Source organism: Phalacrocorax carbo, chromosome 5, assembly GCF_963921805.1.
Source record: "Phalacrocorax carbo chromosome 5, bPhaCar2.1, whole genome shotgun sequence".
NCBI lineage: Eukaryota > Metazoa > Chordata > Aves > Suliformes > Phalacrocoracidae > Phalacrocorax > Phalacrocorax carbo.
In genome coordinates this window covers 61,932,641-61,957,768 of record NC_087517.1, presented here as the reverse complement: position 1 = coordinate 61,957,768, position 25,128 = coordinate 61,932,641, and the positions used below count along the sequence as shown (strand labels likewise).

Sequence of the window (25,128 nt, the reverse complement as noted above, 5' to 3'; positions counted from 1 at the left end):
ATCATTCTGCCTCCCTCATCTCCTACAGTCTTTGCACTGTTACCAGGCTGTCTGCATATGTGAGCAGTTCACTTTCTCATCCTTTCCTTTAAGTCCATAACTTTGCAGAGTGTAATTTGACACTTAAGTGAATTCATTTTTATTTCCAGTACCGTGGGACTTCTGTGACTCCTTATTTCTGCTTGATTCTTTTTTCAATTTCATCAGACTTCTCTAACGTTTTCTCTTTAAACTTTTACATTGTTTTCTTTTTCTGTTCAACAAGATAAGAAACAAGAACAGGAATCCTTTTGCCTAGCTCTACAATGCTTACTCTATGGGAAATTTGAGCAAGGAAACTAGGTGAATACAGAAGCACCAAAATCTACTTTTCACCCCCTTCCTAAATAAAGGGAACACCTACTAATGGTTGGGGTGAGGGTGGGGGAAGGAGATGTGTATCATTTAAGTATGCAGGAGCAGAAAAATCAGCTATGTCACTTGCAATAAGAGCAGTTCTTTACCAGTATTTCAAAAGTTTCTGGAAGAATTGGTGGACAACATTTGCCAATAGAAAGCAAATATTTTACCTCTGTTTCAGCAGGAAGATGCTAGGCTGTAGGCCCTTTATAGCTCTGTGCCTGATAATGTTTGAGCATAAAGCCATAAACAAAATGTAGTGTAATCACCCTTATATCTACTTTTTGCCAGTAATCTGCTGTCACCAGTCAAACAAAAAGCTAGTCGACTGTTAGAAACCAGTATCTCTCGGTAAGGAAATGACTTGCTGTTCAATTTTTGAGTGACTGCTGAAGCCTTCCCTTGCAGGTTTCATCCTCAAAAATATTTTACATGGAAACCTAAAATTAAAGGATTCTCAAACTTCCTGAAGAAGTTAAGTCTTTGGTGAAGAAAAAGTACACTTAGCCTATCTGTTTGAGGGGGCTACTTGATTAGCTAGAATACAACCTTTTTCAACATTTCTACCTGTGTTGTGATAGCCAATAATTACTGACACTTTATGTTATATTTCTGTAGTTCACTGGCACTTGTTCTTGTTACTGTAAAGATATGGTGTATTGATATAGTGAGAGTATGCAACACATGCAGAAGCTTGGTGCTGGTGAAGACTGGGCACTTCAAAGGCTTTACTGTAATAAAAAGTCAGGAATTATGCTTTGAGGGTATCTTGTTGGTTGACTCTCTTTTTTTTTCCCTCCCCCCTGAAAGGACGCACCAACCATTGGTCTGCAATCATTGGTAGTTCTCACTCGAAGAACTACATCCTTTGGGAGTATGGAGGATATGCTAGTGAAGGTGTCAAACAAGTTGCAGAGTTGGGGTCCCCAGTAAAGATGGAAGAAGAAATCCGACAGCAAGTAGGTGTAATTTAGTGCATACTTTAAAAAATGCATCCTACCTTGGCCTGTGAATGATTTGTCATTGACAATGTCTGTGTATGTAATTTTGCTGCCTGATTTCCAGTTAAGCAGATCAGGAGATCTGCCTGTTTTTCTAGACTCCTTACCCTGGCAAAAGTTTTCATCTGTGAAAAGACAAGTCAGTGGCAGTGTTCTGAACTTAGAAAATCTGTGTGTCGTGCAAGGCATAAATCAGAGGTAGAAAAGAAAAATTCATCTTTCCGGCCTTAATCATGAAGACAGAGTTTTTTAAAGAAATACCATGAGGACGGAAAGCGGCATGCCTTTTTCCTTTTTGAAGTGGTGATTTTTAGTTTATAGTATATTATAGTTGGGTTTTTTTCTGGTAAGTGCCATATTTGCAATTTTCTGTAGATTTCATTCAAGTTAGAAATGCTTTTACAGGAGAGAGAGGTGATTTTTGTTGCTGAGCAGGAAAACTTTACACAACTGCACTAATAATATTTGATAAATCAGGATTATGGTTTAAGGGCAAAAGAGCCTTTACAGTATATCATCTTACAGGGGGTTGATTCAGCTGAACAGAAATCAATCTTTCAAATAGTTTATAGATTATTTCAGTTTTGTTATACCAAGTAACAAGCAATCAAATAAAATATACCAGGACATGGTGGTGATTATTATTAAGATGCCTACCTCTATGAAATTGAAGGACTCACTGGAAACAAAGCTCAGTTATGAGACAGAAAGAATGTAAATATTATTACCTGTAACGAAGCTGTAAATACAGTTTTATATAGATGAATGTGTGTGGGTAAGTGCATATATAATATAGAGTTATAGTTGTTCCACATGGGAGAGAAGGCAGAAACTGCCCCCAACAGCTTATCACCTTGTGCAGACAAGGCAGGAGCAGCATTCAGTAAGAAAAGTTAAAGGCAGAAAGTTAAAGACAGATCTGGTTTACTGGAGTCTTTGTCTGATTCCACTTTCCTGACTTTCCCCCTAAACTGTTAAAGTGATACAAGTGAGGAGGAGGCCTAATCCAAGGCAGAATAGTCAGGTGGGGTAGCAGGGACACACTGCAGGGGACAGCAAAATGGGAGCCAAAGGGCTTGTTTTGGCATTTCATGTGCCTGCTTTGCTATGCCAGCCTTGGCATGCTGTCAGAGGCGTGACTTAATATTTAATAGAAATGCAGTATTTCTAATATATTTCTGGGACACCTTCTGCTTCTGCCAAATGTACTGAGAATGAAATATTTCAAAGCAGATGGAATTTTATAGAAGTATTTATGTTTCAATCATGTAATGCCCCTTCTTTTTATAAGGAACAAATTTTAAAAATAAAATAAAAATAAATATAATGAGAATGGAAAATAGTACTTTATACTTCAGTAATGAACAAAAATGTCTTTCCCTATTAATCGTTATTTATGTGTCACAAGCATGCTTTCCTCTATTATCTGTTTTTCAGGGAAAATAATCTATTCCTTAATTTTAAGCACATGTAAGAAACTCTGTACATACAATCGTTTTTATTACATTTGTGTGGCTCTTTCCTACATTTGATGCTTCTGAATATGAAGTTACCAAAACTAAAAGCAGCATTTAAGATGACAATGTTGATTAATAATATTTGCTTTTGGTAACTGTTGTGTGTTAAAGAGATAATATTTCAAGGCCTCCTATGTAACACTTAGATTATATACAGAGTTATATAGAGATACAAAAAAGATTCAATTATATTTATACAGACAGTGTAGAACAACTTCAAAGACTGTTTTGCCCACAAGAAAACTCATTTAGTGAAAGGCTTTAAATTCTAAATTTCATTTGCTGTTTTGTGATGCTTAGGTGTATATAATCATGGTACAAGAACAGCTAGTGTGTTTGACAAGATACCCTCAAACCCAAGAAATATAAAATAAAACCAGCTTATAATTTAATATATTAAAGATATATGTATGGAATATGAAAGGGAAAACCATGCTGAATATGGGGGGGTAGATGGGATGATGGGTACGTTATTCTCTTTATCCTATACAAAACCTTTGGCATACCTGGGAATAGAAAGTAAGCCTTGATCCTAGATAACTTGCCTTTGCATCTTTACTGAGAAGTGGCTGGATTTTATCCTAGCAGTACTATATAAACCCAGATGGATTAAAATTATAGCAAAGTATTCCATATACCACATGTAATTTATAAATTTTGCTGCTTACTTGGGAAATCAAGATTTTCTCTTAGTAGGTCCACATGAAATAAAGACAATCAAAAAAATTCCCTCTGAAAAAGAGACAATTTCTTTGCATAGTCTTCAAAAGCACTTTATAAATAAGGGTTTGGCACATCTGAATTGTAACTATACAATAATTAGGTATGGTCCAGAATCACCAGGGGCCTGGGGAGAGTATGGGATTAAGGGCAAGTAGAGGTGCTGTTGGGAAAGGTCATACTGAGCATTGGTGGAACAGGCAGTGAATTTGAGGGGAATATGGAAAAGAATGAAAATCATGACACTTTCTGCTTTCCAAATTCTGGATTCTTGGTCATTATATGCCATGTATTTGCAAAAAGGAGATGTATTTATATGCTGGATTCAGATCAGAGGTAATTGTGACTTTTAGAGTACATAAAATAGCTAAATGGCTACAATTCCAGGGGCTGCTGAAATCACACATGACAATAATGAGTGTCACAGTTCATTTCAACATCAGGCCTGATTGTGTCAAACCTGCAGTAATTCCTCTGATTCTCCTGGTTCACTCTAATCCAAGCAATGAACTAGTGTTATAACTAGATATTGCCTAGAACAATGTGGCATATCAACAAACATCATGAAAGTTTTATTGAGTTTATTTGACTTTGTATTTCATTTTATCATGTGTTTAAGCTGCACTAATATTTTTGAGAGATACTCTGGTGAAGTTCTACAGCCAGGACACTTTTGTCACTTCAAGAAGCTGTCAGGAGCTAATTTGCTGACATTTCATTTCATTTAGGCTTTTTTTTTTTTTTAATTGAACATTCTCCCATGTAATGTCCCTGTCTGCCTTGAAATTTGGTAGCATTGTTTCCTTCCCATATCTCCCAATCTACCTCAGGGTTCATTTCCCCTTTTCCATTTCTTATCCTACCTTTATTTCCCCTGTCTGTCATCCTCCCAGCCTTCTGTTGTGGGGTGGTGGGAGGATGCAGTTCGTTACAATCACCTTTTCAAGCTGCTTTTGAGGTCTTTGAAAACACAAGAAAGGCAATTTTTGTGTTTAATTCTGGTGCCTGGACCCAGACCTCTGTGTAACACTGCAGGGCTGGGGCTGTAGTTCTTCCCTGCAACACGCCCGCGGTGGGTAACGCACTTTACAAGGCCAGACTTGGGTATGGAAATCTGCCGTGTGTCTATTGTGTTTTGTAGGCAGTTTCTTAGGTGAATGCATAGACACATATTTATGTATCTAGCATCACTGTCATTGACATTATCTAAGGTTTTATTAGAAAAAAAACTAATTATTTTTATGAATTATTATTAAAAATTTACCATCTGTATATAAAACGAAGAAAAATGGTTTTCTTTAAACAGAGTTTTGTTAAGAAGTGTCCTAACAATTATGTGTCATTAGCTAAATAATCCCAAGTGTGAACATTTCTGGTTCCGTTTGACAGACTGCTGAACCATCATCAGCTTTTCTTCTTGCCTGAGCACCTTCGAAAGCTCTGATTTGTGTTGTTACTGTAAAGACCCTGTGTGATATTTTTGCATGGATGGTCCTGGGTACTGTAAACTTGCTTTGTAGTTTGTTTATCTATGAGAACTTAAAGGAACTAAACAGCCTTTTTGTTAAACTTTTCCTGGCAGCCTCGAAGGAAAGCCGCGACACGTAAGAGTATTACTAAAACAATCTGTCAAGTGGTTGATGTCTACAATAGGATAATTTGTGTGTTATACTTCAGGAGTTATAAATGAAAAAAACAAAGGATGGAAAAGGAATTATGTGAGCAAAACAATGTTCACTGACCTCATGTATCTCTGAAATATATTCACTCTTTCACTTTGTTTTCAGAAAGTCTGATTTGTCCAGAACCTGTTATTTGATAAAATGCCTGGACAGAAACAAATACAGACTTTGAAAGGGGTATTCTGCATCCGTATTGTGATTGCTCTGTTTAAACAAACAAACAAACAAGATGGTTAAAGCATGAATCAAAAACATCAAGTGTAATAATGCTAAATGTTATATCCTAGGTGGATGAAACAAGATTAAAATAGAGCCATAGTCATTCCTCTGATTTAAATGCCTTGCACCTTCAAATAACTCATTTGGGTTTTTTTAATTATTTTTAGGATAAATACTAAATCATTTTGTCACCAATTTTTTTTTAAACCATGGTTAGTAATTTTCTGTACCTTGCCACTATCTCCAGGAAATACAGTTGAAATACACTTGAAATCTGTGATTGCTGAAGAAGTCGTTTAGTCTGTGCCTGTTTAAATTAGCTAAAAAATTAGTGAAAACATGACAGCTTGGCCTTTGTTGCAGGTGGAGATTAAAATTTATACAGGATCTTAGATTATTTTGCCGGTATTACTATTGATATTTCTGCTACTATTGTTACTCAGGAAAACCAGAAGAAATCAGCCAGCTGAGATGTCTGTCCTTGCTTAACCAAACATTCAGTGAATGGCATCAACATACCCACAGGGCCCCCTTCCTCCTCAGTCCCCAGGAGGCGATTTGAGTTCCCACCCACTTTTCAGGGACACAAGCCTCTCTTTGTTGAAAAGATAGGAGCACATAGGAAATATTAGTATGGCCATAACGTCCAGTATGAAAAGTGCAGTCAGGCCCAAAAGCCCTTTAGGTTTCTGTGCAAAGCAAACAGAAATTTTCAGTAGATTTTGGACTTGGTCTAACAGTGAAGTAGTAAACACTGTCCCAGCATACTTTCTACTTTAGTTACAGCCTGACTGCATTATTTTAATCTAATTCTGGACAGATCATGCTGCTTGATTGTAAATTTGTATCTAGACTTTTGTTTTCTGCAGTCAGACTCCTCTATTGCTCTGTGGATACACCTCTATTGTGAATTATGGTACTTTTTATGCCTTTTGAAAATGTTGAATGGTAGGTTTTCCATCCTTTTCTTTTGGAAGATATACCTTATATAATAATTTAAAATCTCTGGCATGTTGGTAATTAGAAGTTTTGAAATGCCTATACTAAATTTCTACCAAAAAGAAACCATTGTCTATTTTTGTCACAAAAAGAAGCTTTATCTGCCAGTAAATAACTCATGTAACAGGGTTCAGAACAGCTCTTCTAGGGTGGCTTCCATCTTTTAATAAACTTCTGTTGGAAACCCAAATTAAAATCATTCACAGGTTGTGTTGCTAACTTTAAAAAGCAAACAAACACTGTTCATCACTGTTCATCTTTTTTTTAGTAGTTGATAATAATATGGATAACCTTCTTTAATCAGAAATAAAGCTGATGTTGAATGCTATACCATTTTGTTCTTTGTGGCCATAACGATTAATTGCTGTAAGCATGATGGTAACATAGATCAAAGTAGCATTCATTTTGAAAAGGCACGTGTTTAAAAGGTGCTTTTTTTCTGACAACTATTGAAACAAAAAAACCCCACCACAAACCCTTTAAAAATAATATTTAATTTTCTTTACTGTCTTACTAGTGACTTATAAGGCAGATACTTAGAGGTCACTTCACTTAAGAAGAAAAGCCAGAAAGAGAAAATCAACTTTTTTCTGACATAACAATAAATAAATTGTGTTTCTACAAATCCTTATTCTTCTGAAGAAAGCATGGAAAACACCTAATTTAAATTTCTTCACTGAGTTTTATTTCTGTAGGCTTATATAAACAACATAGTCACTGAATGTTCCCATCAGCAAGCTAGTGTCTGGTTTCAATAGTTACTGTAGTCTTTAATTGGAATTACATCACAAAAGTTTTGATTGCTTGTGTTAAGCAATGTTTTGGCTTTAAAAATAACTAAATATGTGGATTGTTCACTTCAAGATACTAAAAAGAAAAATTCAGCTAAAAAAAATCCCCCAAAACAACCAAACATCATGTCTTTTTTTAAGCAAAAGCTTCACTTCCATTGCAGTCAGAAAAACTATTGGTTTTTTGGTGAAAATAGTGCCTGTAAATATTGGAAAATATGTATAATTTTTACTAATTCTAAATAGTACAAAGCATCTTCAGTTAGTCTAAAAGCCATTGAAGTCAATCACTCTTGTACAAAGTCAAGCTCTGACAAATAAATATTAGGTTGTCTATTATTTCCTGGGCCAGAACATGAAAGATTCAACATACTTTTAACAGTTCATGCAGTCAGCCAATAAATATGAATAGGAAAATTTGTACTTATTTGAGTAGTCTGAAAATATCATTGTGCTATAGATAAGCTCTTCATCATTAGAGCACAGTCCTTTTGCCACAGTTACTCCGTGTGGTTCTTCTGTTTGCAGGACTGTTAGTGAGAGCCGGCAGATACCGAACATGTTTTGTGCAAAATGTCCTTTTTATGATTGTGGTAATCTCCTGGTTTAGAACACCAGACAAAATATAATTTTGAAATTATATTTAGCCTTGGGTCAAAACTTTGGCAAAATAGTGGCATGGTTAACAGCGCTTTTTCAAGTTTTGTCAAGATGCTTTTTGCCAGGGTTAGTAACAAGAACAGGAAAATGTAAAATTACTGGAAACTCACTTTGTCCGTAGGGTTGTAAATCTTAGTGAAACGTTCTAGCTACCATTACTCATTTCTATTTGTGGTACATCTTTAATACACTTATATTAGTTATGTGCAGAGCTAGGCCGGGTGCCTTACTGTCATAGAGAAATGAGAGTTCTTTCTGCTGTTAAAGATCTGTGAAAATCAGACGGACAATTTCTGCACTCATGATCTAGAAAATGCTAAACCACTGTAGTTTTGTTCTGTGATGGATGGGTGTTTCCCTTGCAAGAAACAGCCTTTGTGATTTAATGTGGCTGGTGCAGTCATGCCACAAAGATGATGACAGGTGTGTGCTATTGTTTCAAAAATTCTGTCTCAATATACTGGGGTGTATGTTGCATTGCAGGACATTTCTTCAGCTACTTAAAATTAGAAGATCTTTTTGGAAATTATCAGCACTGAACAGACTCGTGTTAGGACACTGTTTTCATATGAAATAATCTCATGTTGACTTGTGCTCACTGCATGTAGCTATGCTGTACAAATGGAGCATCAAAAGCACTTCTCCCACCCTACGTTGAACACCTGCCTGTGCTCTGTCTGCGAACCAAATTCCAGCCTGCTTAGAAATGGAGAAATTCCTACCAGTTAAAGTGGCCTCCAGTCCAACATTTCCATTCTAGAAGACAAATAATTTTAAGGAGTGATATTCTATCAATGTCAGGGACACTGGTACCCTTCTCAGCATTCCCAGGAGTCAACGATTGTCACAAGGTTGGCTGGGCTTCTCTCCACCTGCTGCTAGGAGAAGCTGCAGGAGGTTGTTGGCTGAGGCCTTGCTTCTTAACACCTTTTCTCAGAAGTTACTAAAAATCTCCTGTCCTGCCTCATTCCTTGTCAGCTGAGGACGGCTGATTGTTCTGGTAATAGACAATAGAGATTATATTAAAAAAAAGAAATCTGTATAATTTTTTTTTAAATTTTCTGTGCTTTTAACAGTGGTTACTATTTGAAAATAAGTAAGTCAGCTTGATTTTTAAAACTCCACGTTGCAAGGTCTCATCTTGCTTAATGAATTCCAGAGGTTTCGCACCTCTGCCTTGTATGGGAGTCTTTGAAGTTTTGCTCTCTGAATAATTACTCAGTTATTGACATGAAACAATTTGCATAACCAAAGAACAAGATAAGGTTCTAACAGTTAGTTCAACAGTTAGTTTCCCTTTCATTTACCTTAATTTGCCTTGCTGCTTATTTTCTTCCAATTATCACAGACCCTCCATGTCTAGTATAAAACAGGAAGAAATAAAATCCATTTTCAGTAAAATCCAATAATCGGGTTCTCTTTGAATAAAAAACCTTCAAACAAGATAGAATTCTTTCTGCAGAAGACAGACCCTTCAAGAAAAAAATTAGGTTTAACTCAAAGACTAGTCTTTCCTCAGTGATTTCTGATGCTAAATCTTGCAGAGTTGGGACCAACAAAATTCCTACCCTTTTTTAATGTTTATAATACCTGAAAGGCCCATCAAAGCTTATAAAGATTTTCTCTGCCTCTTTGATAACTGCCTGGATTGCGGTAAAGCAATGCAAGAGGAGGGGAACAGTTACTTTGCTTCTGGTATATTCATTCATTTGGACAGCATGCAATAATTTTAGCTCTCCAGTACACAGACATAAAAGTCACCAGGAAATGTTGTCTGTTCAAGACAATATGATTGGATCGCTAGACATTATCTGCTAATTTTAAAGTCTTTTTAAATTATCTTGCCTTTTCATTTCCTGCAGTTAGATTTTATCATACTGTTCTGCTGTCACAAAATTATTACTACCCTGTAGCAGATTCACGCAGTGGAAAGATGCAGTGAAATGACTTTCAAATTATTTTCCTTCAGTCTATCATTGTAGTATTTTTTACACACGAACATTTCAGATGCATTGATTCTTCTCATGCAGCTAATACTGAGGGACAAACTCCGTCTGATAGAAGAAGTTCAGCACTCCTAACGCCAGACTTTGGTCAGAGAAATCAGTCGTATTACTTGCATCTACTCTGTGTTGGAATGGCAGCTCTAAATCCTAACAAGGAACAACAGATGCATTTGAGGAGCAACTCTAAGGCACTCAGGAACTGTCTTACAGCAACGCAAGCAGAATGTTAAGTAACACAAACTGTAGAAGAGCTAACACTAATAATGTCAAATTGTTTGACAAGCATGTAGAGCACAGATGCTTAGGCTCCTCCTTCTCTGGGAGTCATTGCCTAAACTCCTGTTGACATAAGTGAAGCCGGTTTTTTAAGGGTCAGAGTAGAACTAAAAATTAAATTAGTGAAGAATTGACTTCTCTCTGAATACTTTTATCTGCAGTGGCTTAACCTGTGATTAAAATGCAGCGGCTGCATAGCCAGTGGCATTCAGCTGTGTATCAGGGAGGTGCTGCGAATGCTGAAGTGCCTGAACTCTCCCGTTTTCTCTCTCGTTGCACTGTAAATACTGTTCAAAGGAACAGCATGATATAACAGCTGAAGCTGAAGAGTCCTACTAGTTAATTTGACTTGCAAATGCTTAATTATTCAGATAAAGTTTCAACTTAAACAAAAACTAAGGGGGAAAAAACCCACAAAGTCAAGTTTATCATTCCGGCATTAGCTTTTTAGGGTTTGTTTAGGAGTCTCAGTTCAGAACTCTGTTCCTGTGATTATATCCAACGCTTATTTCCATCTAAATTTGAGCAGAACGCTCAGAAAAATACCACATACTAATATCATACATATTTCAAAAACAAATATGGATGAAAATATACGACTGTTACTTGGCCTGTGTCTCTTTCTAAGACAGCTCCTCTCAGTTAAATATCTAGATCACAGATACGGATTTCAAAATCTATTTATTGCATTTAATGTGCAATGAACAGGCATATTCAGGTATTACGCTACATATGTATTAATATGTAACAAATCAACTGGCCCAAGGCACTGAGTAGGGAGGTCACTCAACAGCCTTTATTTCAACTTTTAGCTTTCTTTTCCTAGATTGCTTTTCCAGAGTGAATCTGAAAGGACTCTAATGTGTTGTACTTTATGTCAGTCAAAAACAGAAGCAGGATTACTTATTTTTAGGTGGGGGAAAGTTAATGCTGTTGACTAGCTCAAGAAAGAATGACAGGCTCACAGATTGTATGTTTCTTTGAAGTTCACCAGTCAAACATTGACGTAAAATAACATATGAATGAATTTAGGAACTGTAATATATGCTGTGACCTGAAACAGGTTCAAGAGTTAACAGAGGGCTCAGATGAAAGTGTCTGTTACTGTCATTAATTTCTGGTTACAGACTCTCCAGATTCCTTTTAAAAATGTTATTGGGTTCTCTGCCAGTCAGCTCTCTCCTTTAAACATAACTCATTCATTATATTCTTGCTTCAGTGAGTGATATCTTCAAATATCATGACTTATTTTGGGCTCTATTCTGCTATTCCAAGGGCATTCTGTGGAAAAAAAGCTATGCAGAAGTTAGTGGAAAGGAGACAATCAAAAGTAGAGTGGAGTATTTGTTGCCTACATTGTCATTCACCAGTGTTGGATGGGAGTATTGTAGCAAATGATACAAAATATTGGGCTCAAAAGTAGGTATATTGATAACTAAAAATATTCTTTAAAAATGTGTTTTCAAATAATAATTTGGAAATGTATGTCAAATATTAACCTGTATCACAACATGTAAGTCGATGATTTGCCAGGATAAACACTGAGTACCTCAAATGCTTATTTCCTTCTTTATGAGTTAAAAGAGGCTAGCGTTGTACCTGGAGTGGTCTATGAGGTGCTTAAACACCGTATACCTTACCTAGATCTACAGAGATTCCTTCCAGGCCCTACCATTCTGTGATTCTATATTGTAAGTCATCTAATTTGGACAAATCAGTTTATTCCTCTTACCATATTTTTTTATACAATACTAGTCAGTCTTGGGAAAGGAAAAAAAAAGATCTAAGTGGCTGGATAAATTATTTACTGAAATGGAATACATCTTAAAATTATTATCTGTGCTATATTCCCTATAAGTTGGTAATACTAATTTAGAATTTGAAGATGCAGTGTTTTTTTCCCCTCTCCCCTTCTTTTATAACTGACTTTTTGAATACTTTCAATACTTTAAATACATTCAATACTTTAAAAATATCTTATTTAAGAATAAATATCAACATAGAAAACAGAACTCTCTTAAAATAGCCTCTATTTTTAAATTCCATTGAAATATGGAAAAGAGAAAGAGTTTATTAAGCATTTTTTTATTATAGACTTGAAAATGCACTTGAACTATATAGTTCATAAAGTTATTTTGATACACAAACCAGATAAATTATTGATATTGGTTGCAGGTTTAGGGGTTGGTTATTGAATATCTGACAGACAGATGTGCCTATAAACCAAGCAAGGATTAAGCGTGAGTGCATTTGTGCCTTATGACATTTTAAATTGCATGATATGAGATGGGATTTATTGCTTCCATTTGGATATAAATTCCTATATTAGTTGACAGTGGAGTGATAGTGGAAGAGAATGGATGATTTCTTGAAGACTATCATTTTCAGCATACTTAAATCAGAACTACAACTTTTCATTTCAAATATGCTTATTAATCTATTAACTGTACCTTTTTTTTTCAGTTTGAGAGAGGATTCTTAATATGAGGGTAAGGGGAATAAAGACGGGAAATGAACAGACTATGGGTTTGCCCACAGAGAAAGAAGTTATAACTTTGTTCATTTTTTATTTATAGTGAACGTAATCTTTATTTGACTTTGTAGTCATGGAAGTTGGGGTCTACAAAATTATGGTTTATTTTTTACAGTCAAGTTGCAAAGAGGAAGAAGGTGTGCTTTGGGGCTGTGTAGGACGTTGAAGACACTAACAATGGCAATGTACATTCTAGCTAGTATTTTGTAAATATATCTACTCACATATGAACCTAATACAGTACTGATGAATATCTACAGGCTCTTTCAGTGGGCTTTTTCTTGTTCCTTATGTTCATGCTCCAAAACATCAAAATGCAGCATTTGCATTTAGTGTTCTTCCAAACCAGTTAGGTCAGTTCAAAATCTCAGCTGAATTGTCACTGTTATTCCATCCTCACAGCCTCGTTTTCTCACAATTTTCAGAACTTAGTTTGTTACACAGATGATTTTTTTCTTGCATTCCTCGTACCGCTGAGAATGGGCCTCTAAAAGTGGTTTTCCGTAGCTGCATACGGTACATTCTGCTGAAAAAGTCACTATGTGACTTTTGTGCTTTTAAAAAAAAACAACAAAGAAATAAATAGATCTTTGTCATCATTAGTTTTAAAGCAATATATACAAAAGGGGAATATGTGCGTGTACAAAACTGTATATAATATACAAAGACATATATGGCCATGTAATATATATAGTTTAATGTTTAGACATATGGGAAGGCTGTTGATAGTAATTTTCTTATCCATGTAAACTATATCAAAACTAGCCATACATTTGTAACAAGAGCTATAACCACTAAAATCTGCTTGAGCAGCACTAGCTTTTCCTCTTGAGCTATTTTTTCAAGGGGCTAAGCTGTCATTGACCAATATACAGCCATGAACAGTAACATTCTGTTTCCTTAAAACACAATGCATGCACCCCCCAATCCATAGATTAAGAAAGGCACCCAGAAGTTCTTAAAAATAATTTGCAGCCAAGGTCTGTTGCTATCTCTTCATTTCTCCTTGGCTTAAAAAAGCTACAATATTGCAAATAAATAAAATATCTTGGTTATTTAAACTATATGACAAGAATATGTGCTGTAATGCTCATGAAACAGCTTGTGTTGATGGCAAATTGAAAATGCATGATTTCTTTTTAAGTATAGAAGTTTGAATCCTACACACAGACCTTCTCAGAAATGTAGTACAGAAGCTTTTTCTTTTCATTTTGCAAATGTAAATGCAGTTTTTCTACATCCCATAAAAATTCATTTTAATAATCATTCCCTAAAATAAAGGTTTTAAAATTTGCTATGCCATTAGTCAAATAAAAATGTTTCATTTGAGTTATATGGGCAAAGAAATACCCGCAGTAGACACCTAAGATATAAAAGCTGTCAATAAATTATCTGTCAGCTGCCACTTTAGATATTTCCACTTTTGAGTAGTTTTTTGTTTTGTTTTGTTTTGGGTTTTTTGTTTGGTTTTGGGTTTTGTGTGCGTTTTGTTTGTTTTGGATTTTTTGTTTGTTTGTTTTCCTTTTTTCCACAAAAGATGAGGTAGAATTTGTGCACATATGCAATTCTGCTGTGCTTTTTCTCCCTCCCTCTCTTTTGTTCTGTCCTTTTCATATATGCTTGTAGGTGAAGGAGGAAGAGACACTCAGGAAAGTACAGATAACCTTCATCACTCTTACTACAGAAGTGTTAAATGCTAGAATGTCATTTGACAGTATTTATCTCAGAATCATTAATTGATTTAATTTACATAACTTCCAGTGTAGAAGACTCTATGTTTCTCTGCATCAATATCTAATGCACATTTGCCAGTCTGTTGTCACTGTCAGCCCCGTATTCCCACCTCCTTCTAGATCGCTTTGTCACAAAGGAGCTTCAGCGCTTTTCCTGCCAGTAGGAATGGTGTTGCCACAAAACTGTGCATAATGGTCAGAGTGGTTTTGATTAAACACAAGAAATACAATGAGTTCAAAAAACCGAAGACCTGATTTTTTTGTAGGCGTCCTTTAGAAGTGGGCATTTTTACTGATTATTGCATATATTTTGTATGTGTGCACATGCGTGTCTGTAGGCGAATATACTCAGTTTGTTCTGAATTTTACCTCAGTTCAGCAATGTTAAGAATGTGAAGGGCAGGTTACTCCTTGACTATTCATATAATATCAATTATATTAATGTTTCTTAATTCAGTCAGAAGCCTGCCAATGTGAAAGTCAGTGCAGCTTTGCACCTTTGGAACTCATATGCCTGGGGCAACTTTGGGATGTAAGGAATGGTTGGAGTTTAACAGACAATAGTTATGCTGCACCAACTCCCCAAGTGGAAACCGTTGTTCTGGAGAGGCGTCTTTCTTGCATTTTAGCTTAGTAATGTTCCAGCACACTAAAAGACAGCTAAACAAAGGAAAACTGCGCCAAAACAATCTTAGTGCAGAATAACAGTTCTCATAGTTGATCTGTTCTACAGGGGATCATTGAGGCTTTTGTAGACAAATTTGAAGTTATAAGGGCATATCTATGAGAAGAATCCAGAGTGTCCTGTCCTCAGAGTTACTGAGTAGAAACATCTTTCCTTGAAGTTACTGCATATAGTATCAATGCTCATTAGATTCAGCTGAAAGGCTCCTTATTACTTTAATGGGATTTCACATCCTCACAGCCAGAGCCCTTAGTTGGTTCTAGTCCCGGTGATTTCACTAGGAAAATTCTGTAAACTTTCTTCTTGGAGTTAATGTGTGGGTTGGGGGCACGTGGATCTTTTGGATGTGTCACCTCACAGGACAAAGGTCTAAATTAAAATAAAAATTATTTAACAAGAAGAAACCTTCAGATCTGCATTTCAGAGTGAAATTCCAGGGAAACAAATGCCTGCTTTTATATGGGATAGGTAGTGTGTTTGTAGTTAGGCAGGAGCAGAGTTTTTTATATGTCTCTCTTTACTTATCTTGTACCTTTGACCAAAAATGGGTGTCTATTTTGTTTGTGGAATCATGTTTATACTTTTGCAATACCTTCAGAAGAAATGCCACCCAGTCTCAGCGCTTCTGCAAAAATGTTAAGGAAAGTAGAGGGAAAAATTCATTGTCACTGAACAAAATAAGGAGAAAGCCTACTGTGTTCCGTAGGTACATGGTTGCTTTAAATGCTTCCCTTTTCAAAAGTTAATTATGTGATTGCTGCATTACTTAAGAGCTAAGAAGAACATATATCTAATGAGCAGAATCTGAATAGATTTTTAACGCATCTTTTTTAGCTCTCCCTGTGGCTAGAGGTGCTTATTGAGATCTCAATTTACAATAGATTACTGCTACTTTTTAAAAGTGCTTTCCCACTCTCCGTAATTGATATATTAGTATATCCCTTAAGCATATTTTCTTGTTCGTCTTTACTCCATTAAGATTAAACAGAATGGTCATTAGATCATAAAGAAATAAAATATTCACTTCGCTACTTACTGCAAAAAAGCTGCTATTATCTGTCAAATATAAAGATTAACTTTTCCTTCAGGTACATTTTTAATGGCCTTTTAAATATAGCCCTGAACCACTGTAACACACAGTAATAGACGAAGAACTTTCTTCATCAGGGGAAGCATATCTTAATTAGGTGTCAGCCCAGAATTTTTTCTCAGCTCATGCTCTTAGCTGTGAAAGATCTCTATCCATGGTTATATGAATTCATGACGCAGTTACAACATGGGTTAAAATTAGGGAGACCATTTGTACTTTATTACATGCTATAGACATTTTAATAGGTTTTAATTAAAATGTCAAAGATCATATTCTATATATATTTCTTGTTCAAATAACAGTGGAGAATATGAGTTTGCAGAGATATGAAATAATCCAATTTTCAGTGTGCAAGCCTAAATTACATTTGCAAACAGGTGTTCAATAATGAAACAAAACCAAAATTTTATTCTTAGTAATTTAGGCTTGCAGAATGGTGTGTGTTTTCCTTATTCACTGTAGTCCCTCACTACTTTTTTTCCACTGCTCTTTTCTTCTAAGGGAGAAAAAGAGAATTTCAAATGGTGAAAGTAAGTTTCAAAGGGCATTCAGGAACACAGAGGACACTTCTATTTTATGATTGAGTACTAACAGATATAAAATACATGCAGCAGCATAACTGCAAAGCTGTTCTTGCCAATAATGGTCATGTTTACTACCCATCATACTAGATAAACTTTGCAAAAGAAATATGGTATTAATGACTGATTAATTTTTTCAGGAGCAATTGCAGTCAGATATATTTTATTGATTAGTTCATTATTAATGCTGTCATGGCTCCAAAGTCACAGTGTTCACAGACAACCAGAGAAGTATCAATATTCAGTAGTTTCGATCGTTACTGACAGCAAGATCTCTCCATCAGTGCTTCATTCTGGGGCATTTTTCTGACTGCCCTGATTTTATTGAAATCATTTAAGATTTGGCTACTGTTCAGAATTGTAATGATAAGCTTTGGGATGTTCAAGCTTATGTTTATTTTAGTAGGTTTTTTTTAATGATGTTGCTAATTTCTGTAACACTTAAGGTCTTCCAAGGGAAAAGCCCTTTTCCCAAGAAGTCTGATGTGCTATGATGGCATTTTATGATTTTATTTATAGGAATTAGCAAAATGACATGCTATTTTATCCCTTTTAAAAGAACTAGTTTTTGGTAAAGATTTCATGGAAAGATTAAAGAAAATGGTCATTTCAGTTTTATAAACTATAATTATAGTTTGGCTGGTGTTGTAAAATAGCTTATTTTAATACCAAGTATGTGTTTGGTTAGTTAGATTCTTTGGCATCAAAGGCACCACTTTCTTTCAGTAGTGCTTTAGTTTTGTAAGCTGCAGATACCTTCCTGAGTGCCCCCAGATCTCCAGGGCTGGGTCAGCTACCCGTACTAGCAGTTCAGTTCAGGCGCTGATCTGATCTCAGCACTGCTGCCTTCTCCCAGTCTGGGAAGGGAGGTGCTCTTTTCTACCTGAGTCAGTGTTTTGACACATCTCTCTGAAATTTGATGTGCCTTGTCATTTAATTGGGAACACAGCCCCTGTGATGCTTACAGGAAATGTTACTACTTCTTTTTACCTGTATTACTTGGGTGAAAACATTCTTACAGACACATCCCTCACTCATTATGTAAAGCAGGTAATTAGCTGATTACTTGTGCTCCCCTTAAAGCGTGATAGGATATGTGTCACTCTTGGCCAGGTTGTAGAATAATCTTCAGAAGATTCTCCACCTTCAGCACCCTGGAAGCCCTTCTCGCTCTCTGCTGGACTCCTTGAGTGAGTCACACTATCAGTGACTGGCTCTTCTTTTTATGGCATTGGACAATTACATCTACCTGACCGAAGCCTTTCAATGTGCCCCTGCCTCCCCTCCTAGCCAAAGGCTCTGACAGCTGCAGTAAGCACCCTTGATTGCCTCAGTGAAGCTCCCCTGGAGACAAGGGCTGAAATTAAGTTAACAATAAATAATCGAGGTAATCTGATCCTTTGACACTTATCTGTAAATGTTTTCTGCCAGCCTATATGCAGCACAATAGCAGTGCCATTTTTTATGTATTAGTAGTGCCAAGTAGAGGAAATTAGCTCCTTACTCGTGCAGTCTTGCCTTTACTTTTCATCTCATCTTTCCTTCTAATCTTCCTGTAATTGCACTGAAAAGCATTTTAGTAAATGTATATCAACTTTTTCTGAAATTGTTTTCCAGGCTTCTCTTAAAAAGCACCTGTGTTTCAACCTCTCCCAGATTGTATGCCACTATTTGGTCAATTCTTCTGTACTTAATTTTAGCACTTTCCAGAGTTTATAGGGTATATGTTCTTTTCTTTAAATAGCTGTTCAAATTAAGTGAAGGGATTCAGTTGCAAGCCATTTATTCATCCATAATGTTACATGAGAAAATTTTTCACCCACTTTTTTTTCTGTGGAAGGTATAATAAACTAGCTTGTAAGACCCTTGTTAGTTTTTATTTCTGCCTTCATGTCTTTTTAACATCTGTTTCAGGAGGACCAGGCTTTGTTTCAATTCCAGTATTGTTTTGGCCAGGGTATGCTGGAAAAAATACCGTGAAGCATTGTTAAATTTACAAGTAAATTATACGAATTCCTATATAATCCTAATATATTTTGGCAGTCCAGATGTTAACTAAAACCCCTAACCTTTCCTACGTGCTGGTGACTTGAAGGAGAATCAAAAATAGCAATATAAAACCTTTCAACAAATAACATCTAAATTAATTCCTCTTCATATCTATATGCCATAGGTCTGTTATCTGTTTCATAAAGCAGGACAAATATCTTGCTCTTTATGGAAAACATTAGAGCTTTGTAATGCTGTAAAATTTTATTTTTAGTAGCAGAAGAGATTGAGCCTTGTCCACTTAATACAGTGCTGCCTTTGTGCCTGAAGCACCCACAGTCAGACTTCAACATCAGAGAAAAATCTCTGGAATAAGGATGATTGAGAGGAGCAGTAGCCTTCTCATCTGAATGTTTATAGCCAAAGACCTTATTGTTTTTCTAATCTTCTGTTGCTGGCATGTAATAACGTAAATTCTTCTGGATATAGAAGTGCATTGGGTTTAACAGCAAGGTTTGGTGGCAAGGTTTTGGTAGCAGGGGCAGGGTCTCCACAGGGGTGACTTCTGTGAGGAGCTGCCAGAAGCTTCCCCCATGTCCGACAGAGCCAATGCCAGCCGGCTCCAAGACAGACCCACTGCTGGCCAAGGCCGAGCCCATCATCGATGGTGGTAGCGCCTCTGGGATAACATATTTAAGAAGGGGGGGAAAAAAACCTGTGCAACAGCAGCTGCAGCTAGAGGAGAGTGAGTATATGTGAGAGAAAACCCTGCAGACACCAAGGCCAGAGAAGAGGGAGGAGGGACGAGGTGCTCCAGCCGCCAGAGCAGAGATTCCCCTGCAGCCAGTGGTGAAAGACCACGGTGAGGCAGGCTGTGCCCCTGCAGCCCGTGGACATCCATGGTGGAGCAGATATCCACCTGCAGCCTGTGGCAAGGTTTTGGTAGTGGGGACAGGGGGCACAGGATAACTTCTGTGAGAAGCTGCCAGAAGCTTCCCCTGTGCTGCTTGGGGGGAGGAGGTAGAGGAATTGGGGAATGAAGTTAAGCCTGGGAAGAAGGGAGAGGTTGGGGGAAGGTGTTTTAAGATCTGGGTTTATTTCTCACTATCCTGCTCTGATTTGATTGGCAATGAGTTAATTTCTCCAAGTTGTGTCTGTTTTGCCCATGACAGTAATTGGTGAGTGATCTCTCTGTCTTCATCTCGATCCATGAGCCTTTCATTATATTTTCTCTCCCCTGTGCAGCTGAGGGGAAGAGTGATAGAGCAGCTTTGGTGGGCACCTGATTGCAAGCCAGGGTTAACCCATTGCAGTGAGCTAGACGGTAGGCCCACTTGCTACCTCTTGTTTTCCTTTTAGGTGAGCTTGCTACTTTCCATTAGACCTAGTGTAGACCCTCCCCTAGTGTTTTAAAGGATTTACAAGAAAGACTAAAAATATAGAAAAATAAAGGAAAAAGAATGATGACCAGTTGTGGGATAAGGCAGTAGTCTTGTACCTGACTGAGTCACCACTGTGCTTGACATTGCTTTTTTCCTTGGGATGGTAACTTATGTCCACTGAATCCCAGACACCTTTTGGGAAAAAAAGTTCATTGGTACTCTCTCTTCTCATTATGGTGTTAGGATAATAAATTAAAATATATCCATTTAGTACATGTTGGTCAAGCATATAGAAATGCGGGGGAGGGATGGCTTATAATTTTTTTATACATTTTGCTTAACTGATAACATAATTCCTTGATGTTATTATTAAGAGAAGAATTGTTTTCCCATAGTGATGTCCAGTAATATTTTCTAATCACAGAAGGTTCCTGTAACAGTCTCAGAGCACTTTAAAAGTATTTAATAAAAGAAACTTCCTAATACTCTGACAAGTTGGAGAGTGGATTTTTATCAGAGTGGTTAAGTTCCTTGCATATGTTCTAAATCAGTGACTAAACTGGGAATTAACTTTTGGGCCAGTTTAAGGTCAAATATATTTTTTAACTCTTTCCTGGTTGATATGTAAAAATTCATCATAATCTCCATCAATAAGTGGTTTTATGTTGATATCCCTCTGTTGTGTGTTATCTCTAGACTGAATTGTGAAAGAGGAAGATTGCATTCTAGTTTAAGAAAAAAGTTATGTCAAAGGGTCTTTTCTTTGTCCAGTGCCTTTGAATAGTGATTTTGACTGTACATGAGTTTCAGAGTTGCTTCAGACTAAACTCTTTAATTATGAGGTGATGCTGAAAGCATTACATTCAGTGCTTAATTTGCATGGGAACTTGATGCTTAAGAGTTAGTGAGAATATTAACTAGTAAGATATATGGGTAATGTAGAACAGGTTTTGTTACATTTTTTTAATTAGGTCACAGAAAAGTGGTTTGATGACTGCCTAAGGCAGAAAAGGCAGAAAAAATCCCAGAAAAGGCTGGGATTCCTTGGCTCTGGTTGTGCTATTGTATCCTGCAACACTGGGCACTTCAGTCTATCTTTTGATACCTGTGACAGAGAGTCAGTCTGTGAATTGCCTGTAATGTTGGATAGGACATGTATATGTTGTGACAGTTAATATTGTAACTGCTTTTATAAAGTATTTGTAAAATATTTTAAAGTGCTTTTGATTTTCAAGAAAGAGAATGTTTGTGCTGTTACTCTTCATGCTGCAGCCCCGTGAAGGAGAGATAGGAGGGGCTAGGTCATTTGAATGTTTCTAAGGTAAAAGGCAAATCCTTTGTTCATCATTTGAGGAGAAATAGGACATTCTGTAGGAGTTAATTAGAATAGTTTTAACAATTTTGCCCTTCTGCAAGTGTGGATGAAAGGAATTTGAGCTATTCTTTATATGATAGCTAAGACTTGATGATGTTGTCTTCATTTCACTCAGTTTGTGAGGCATGAGAAAATAAGACGGGTTCCAAGCAGTGGGATAATTCTATTTTCTTCACAGTGTATGTGAAGAGAAAGGCTGCCATGTGTTGATGAGATCATTGCTTTAATATCAGCCGTTGATCTCAGAACGCTCTCTGGAGGTAAACACAATCACTTTTAAAGTTAAAGGCATAATTCAGCCTGGCTATTGTCTTAATTCTGTTCTTGAGGTGGCTTGGTTCAAGTGATCTATTTACATGGTGAAGAATGCAGCAGACTATTTATTTCATGAATGCCTTTTATACTTCTGTTAGTTTGATTTAGGATTGAATAGCAAATGCAAAACAAAAAAGTCTTTTTAAGCAAAGAGGCTGATCAGGCTGGGTGGAAATATACAGGGGAAAAAGCATTCTTCATGTTGAACTTGGGAAATTCAAAGATGGTATAAAGTTATTTTGCACATGTCAAAAAAAATCATAAGTTCTCATCAGGAATGGCAGAGATCATTGGAATCAGTTTTGCTGCTAGAAATAGTGCTGCTTTATACACAGAGTAAACTGGTTGCTAAGGAATAGGTAGGATGAGCCTTTTCACGTTAAAGCATCGACTCATACCTGTGCAAGGTTTTTATTAGAAGCTGGTTATAGATGTATTAAAATGCATTTAAAGATAAAATTATTAGAAAACAGCAATATCTGCAAACTCAAGAATGCAGTGGTCTTAGAAGTAGTTAATCCAACAGTCAGTCTGATTGAAGCACTGATCATAAATTTCCTATGGCTGTTTTGGCTTTTGCTGCTGGTAGAAAGAAACTTCTGCTTTTGCAACCGTACATTCAGTTTTATACTTGTGAGGGTGGATGCTTAATACTCCAGGTTTTCTTTCTATTTCCAAGGAGATTTTATACTTTCCCCTAGCATAGCAGCAAGGGACCCATCTTATTTAATTCTCTTCCAAAGAATAGAACTTTTCCCTTTCTTTTCACAGAATCACACAATGGCAGGGGTTGGAAGGGACTCCTAAAGGATCATCTTGTCCAACCCCCCTGCTTGAGCAGGCACACCCAGAGCAGGGGGCACAGGAATGTCTCCAGGCGGGTTTTGAATGTCTCCAGGGAAGGGACCCCACAGCCTCCCTGGGCAGCCTGTGCCCCTGCTCTGGCACCCGCACAGGGAAGTTTTGCCTCATGTTTAGCTGGAACTTCCTGTGTTCCAACTTGTGCCCATTGCCCCTTGGCCTGTTGTTGGGCACTACTGAAAAGAGTCCAGTCCCATCATCCTGACACCCACCCTTTAGATATTTATAAGCATTGATGAGATCCCCCCTCAGTCTTCTCTTCTCCAGGCTGAACAAACCCAGGTCTCTCAGCGTTTCCTCCTAAGGGAGATGCTCCAGTCCCCTGATCATCTTGGTAGCTCTCCGCTGGACTTGCTCAAGCAGTTCCCTGTCCTTGTTAAACTGGGGGGCCCAAAACTGGACACAGCACTCCAAATGTGGTCTCACTAGGGCAGAGTAGAGGGGGAGGATGACCTCTCTCAGTCTGCTGCCCACACTCCTTTTAATGCATCCCAGGATATTGTTGGCCTTCTTGGCCACAATATTCCCTTGGTGAATCCATGTTGACTATTTCCGATAACCTTCTTGTCCTCTACATGCCTGGAGATGACCTCCAGGATGAACTGTTCCGTCACCTTTCTGGGGATGGAGGTGAGGCTGACTGGCCTATAGTTCCTCAGGTCCTCCTTCCTGCCCTTTTTGAAGATTGGAGTGACAATCTTTTCCCCTCTTCTTCTGGTGACTCAGTTTATACAGAGCAAGATCTTAGAATTAAAATCATGATGCATTGCTGTGAAGTTTGTGGATGTGGTTACTTGGGTGTTGACTCATAAGCATGCTTTCATTGAGTCCACATAACCAAAAAAGATTAAAAGGTTTCTCTCTACAGGTGTAGTGATCGAAAAAATAACTCTTTTAAGGGAGATTTTCCCATAAAATAAAATAAAAAAAAAACACTTTCATAGACATGTGGGATTATAATTGCTTGTCCAAAATTCAGTGAATGTTTCGAATATGTCCATCAAAACATTCACCTGGTAGGAGTTCAGGTCGTCTTATATATATTTTCATAAATTGTCCCTGTAAATTTTGCAAACAAAACAAAGTATTTCTCAGAAAATTTTCAATGAATTAGTCATTCATTTGTAGATTATTTAGATAATATTTATTCCCTAATATCTTCCTTCTTGGTGTGTAGCTCTAGAAGTTGGAGCTGTTCAAGTTTTCTCATCTAAAATAAGAACATTATTTAAAGGGGAAAAAAACCCCTTGTACATAATTGGCTACTTATCATAGGCATTTCCTTTAAGTTTTTGCATTTACTTGACTTGAGTTACTGAGTTTAATAATGGTCAAGAAGCAAATATAGACATGAAAAAAAAAGGAATAGTTAACATTGAGGAGAAATGTATTGATTTAATTAAATTTCTGTCATATGCCCTAGAAAGAAATGTCAAATTAAAGCCGGTTATATTGGTTAGATATTTCAGATCTGACACAAATGAAGTCTTTATTAATTCCTTGATTCTTAATTGTTTTATTTGCATCACAGCACACCATAGCTCTTTGATATGGTTCTGCTCTTGCTCTCATTGTAATTACTTAGGACATGGGCACAGGAGAGTGGAATTAAAGCCTGTCTCCTTAATTGCTCAGTTTCTTTTAATATCCATATATATTACCTGCAGGATTTATTTGATGACCACTGCTACTGCTGTCATCTGAAGACCCAGCTCACAATCTCTTTTAGCTAATAGCACGTCTTGGAGGCTGGGACATGCTCTTATCCCCAGTGTATGTATGAAGAATTGGGCACAGGTTTGTCGAAAAGGCATGTGGGAAGTCCTTGGTGGTACAGAAAATTATTCCATTGCTTACTGTCTAAGGATAACTGAGAAATTGAATGTGCAGCATGAAAGCCAGTAGCTGAGGCTCCTGAGCTGGAGGCCTTAGTTCCTGCCCTGTACCTTTGTAACTCCATCTCTGCCTTATTTGTCTCTTCCCTTCCTTCCTCTTGAGTCCCTTCAAGTAAGTCAATTTTCCTTCAGGTTTGGGTTTGGTTTTTTTTAACGCCTTTTTGAGTTGGTTTTTTTTTCTTTTTTACTTTGATTTTTTTCTTGTTTATATTCTCCCATCTTCCTTGTACACTAATGTCAATCACTTTTTCCCTTCCTTCTTTTAGAATGTCATTGTTTTCTGGAAAGAAAAAATTTAAAATAATATAGTTGAATTGGGCTATTCCTGACCTGCTGGAGTTATGCAAATATGCTGTTATTTAATTTGAAGAAATTAGAAATGTGTGCATCCTGCAGTATTGTTTTTTTATCTCTTGTCT

The 25,128-nt window shown here is 36.9% G+C and overlaps 1 protein-coding gene across 1 annotated transcript in view; it reads left to right on the top strand.

The window, feature by feature from the left end:
- SPON1 (spondin 1) overlaps positions 1-25,128 on the top strand; it is a 205,465-nt gene that overhangs the window by 72,668 nt on the left and 107,669 nt on the right. The window contains exon 6 of the mRNA XM_064452786.1: positions 1,210-1,358. Within this exon, the coding sequence (XP_064308856.1) occupies positions 1,210-1,358 (149 nt within the window). The remainder of the gene's footprint in view (positions 1-1,209; positions 1,359-25,128) is intronic.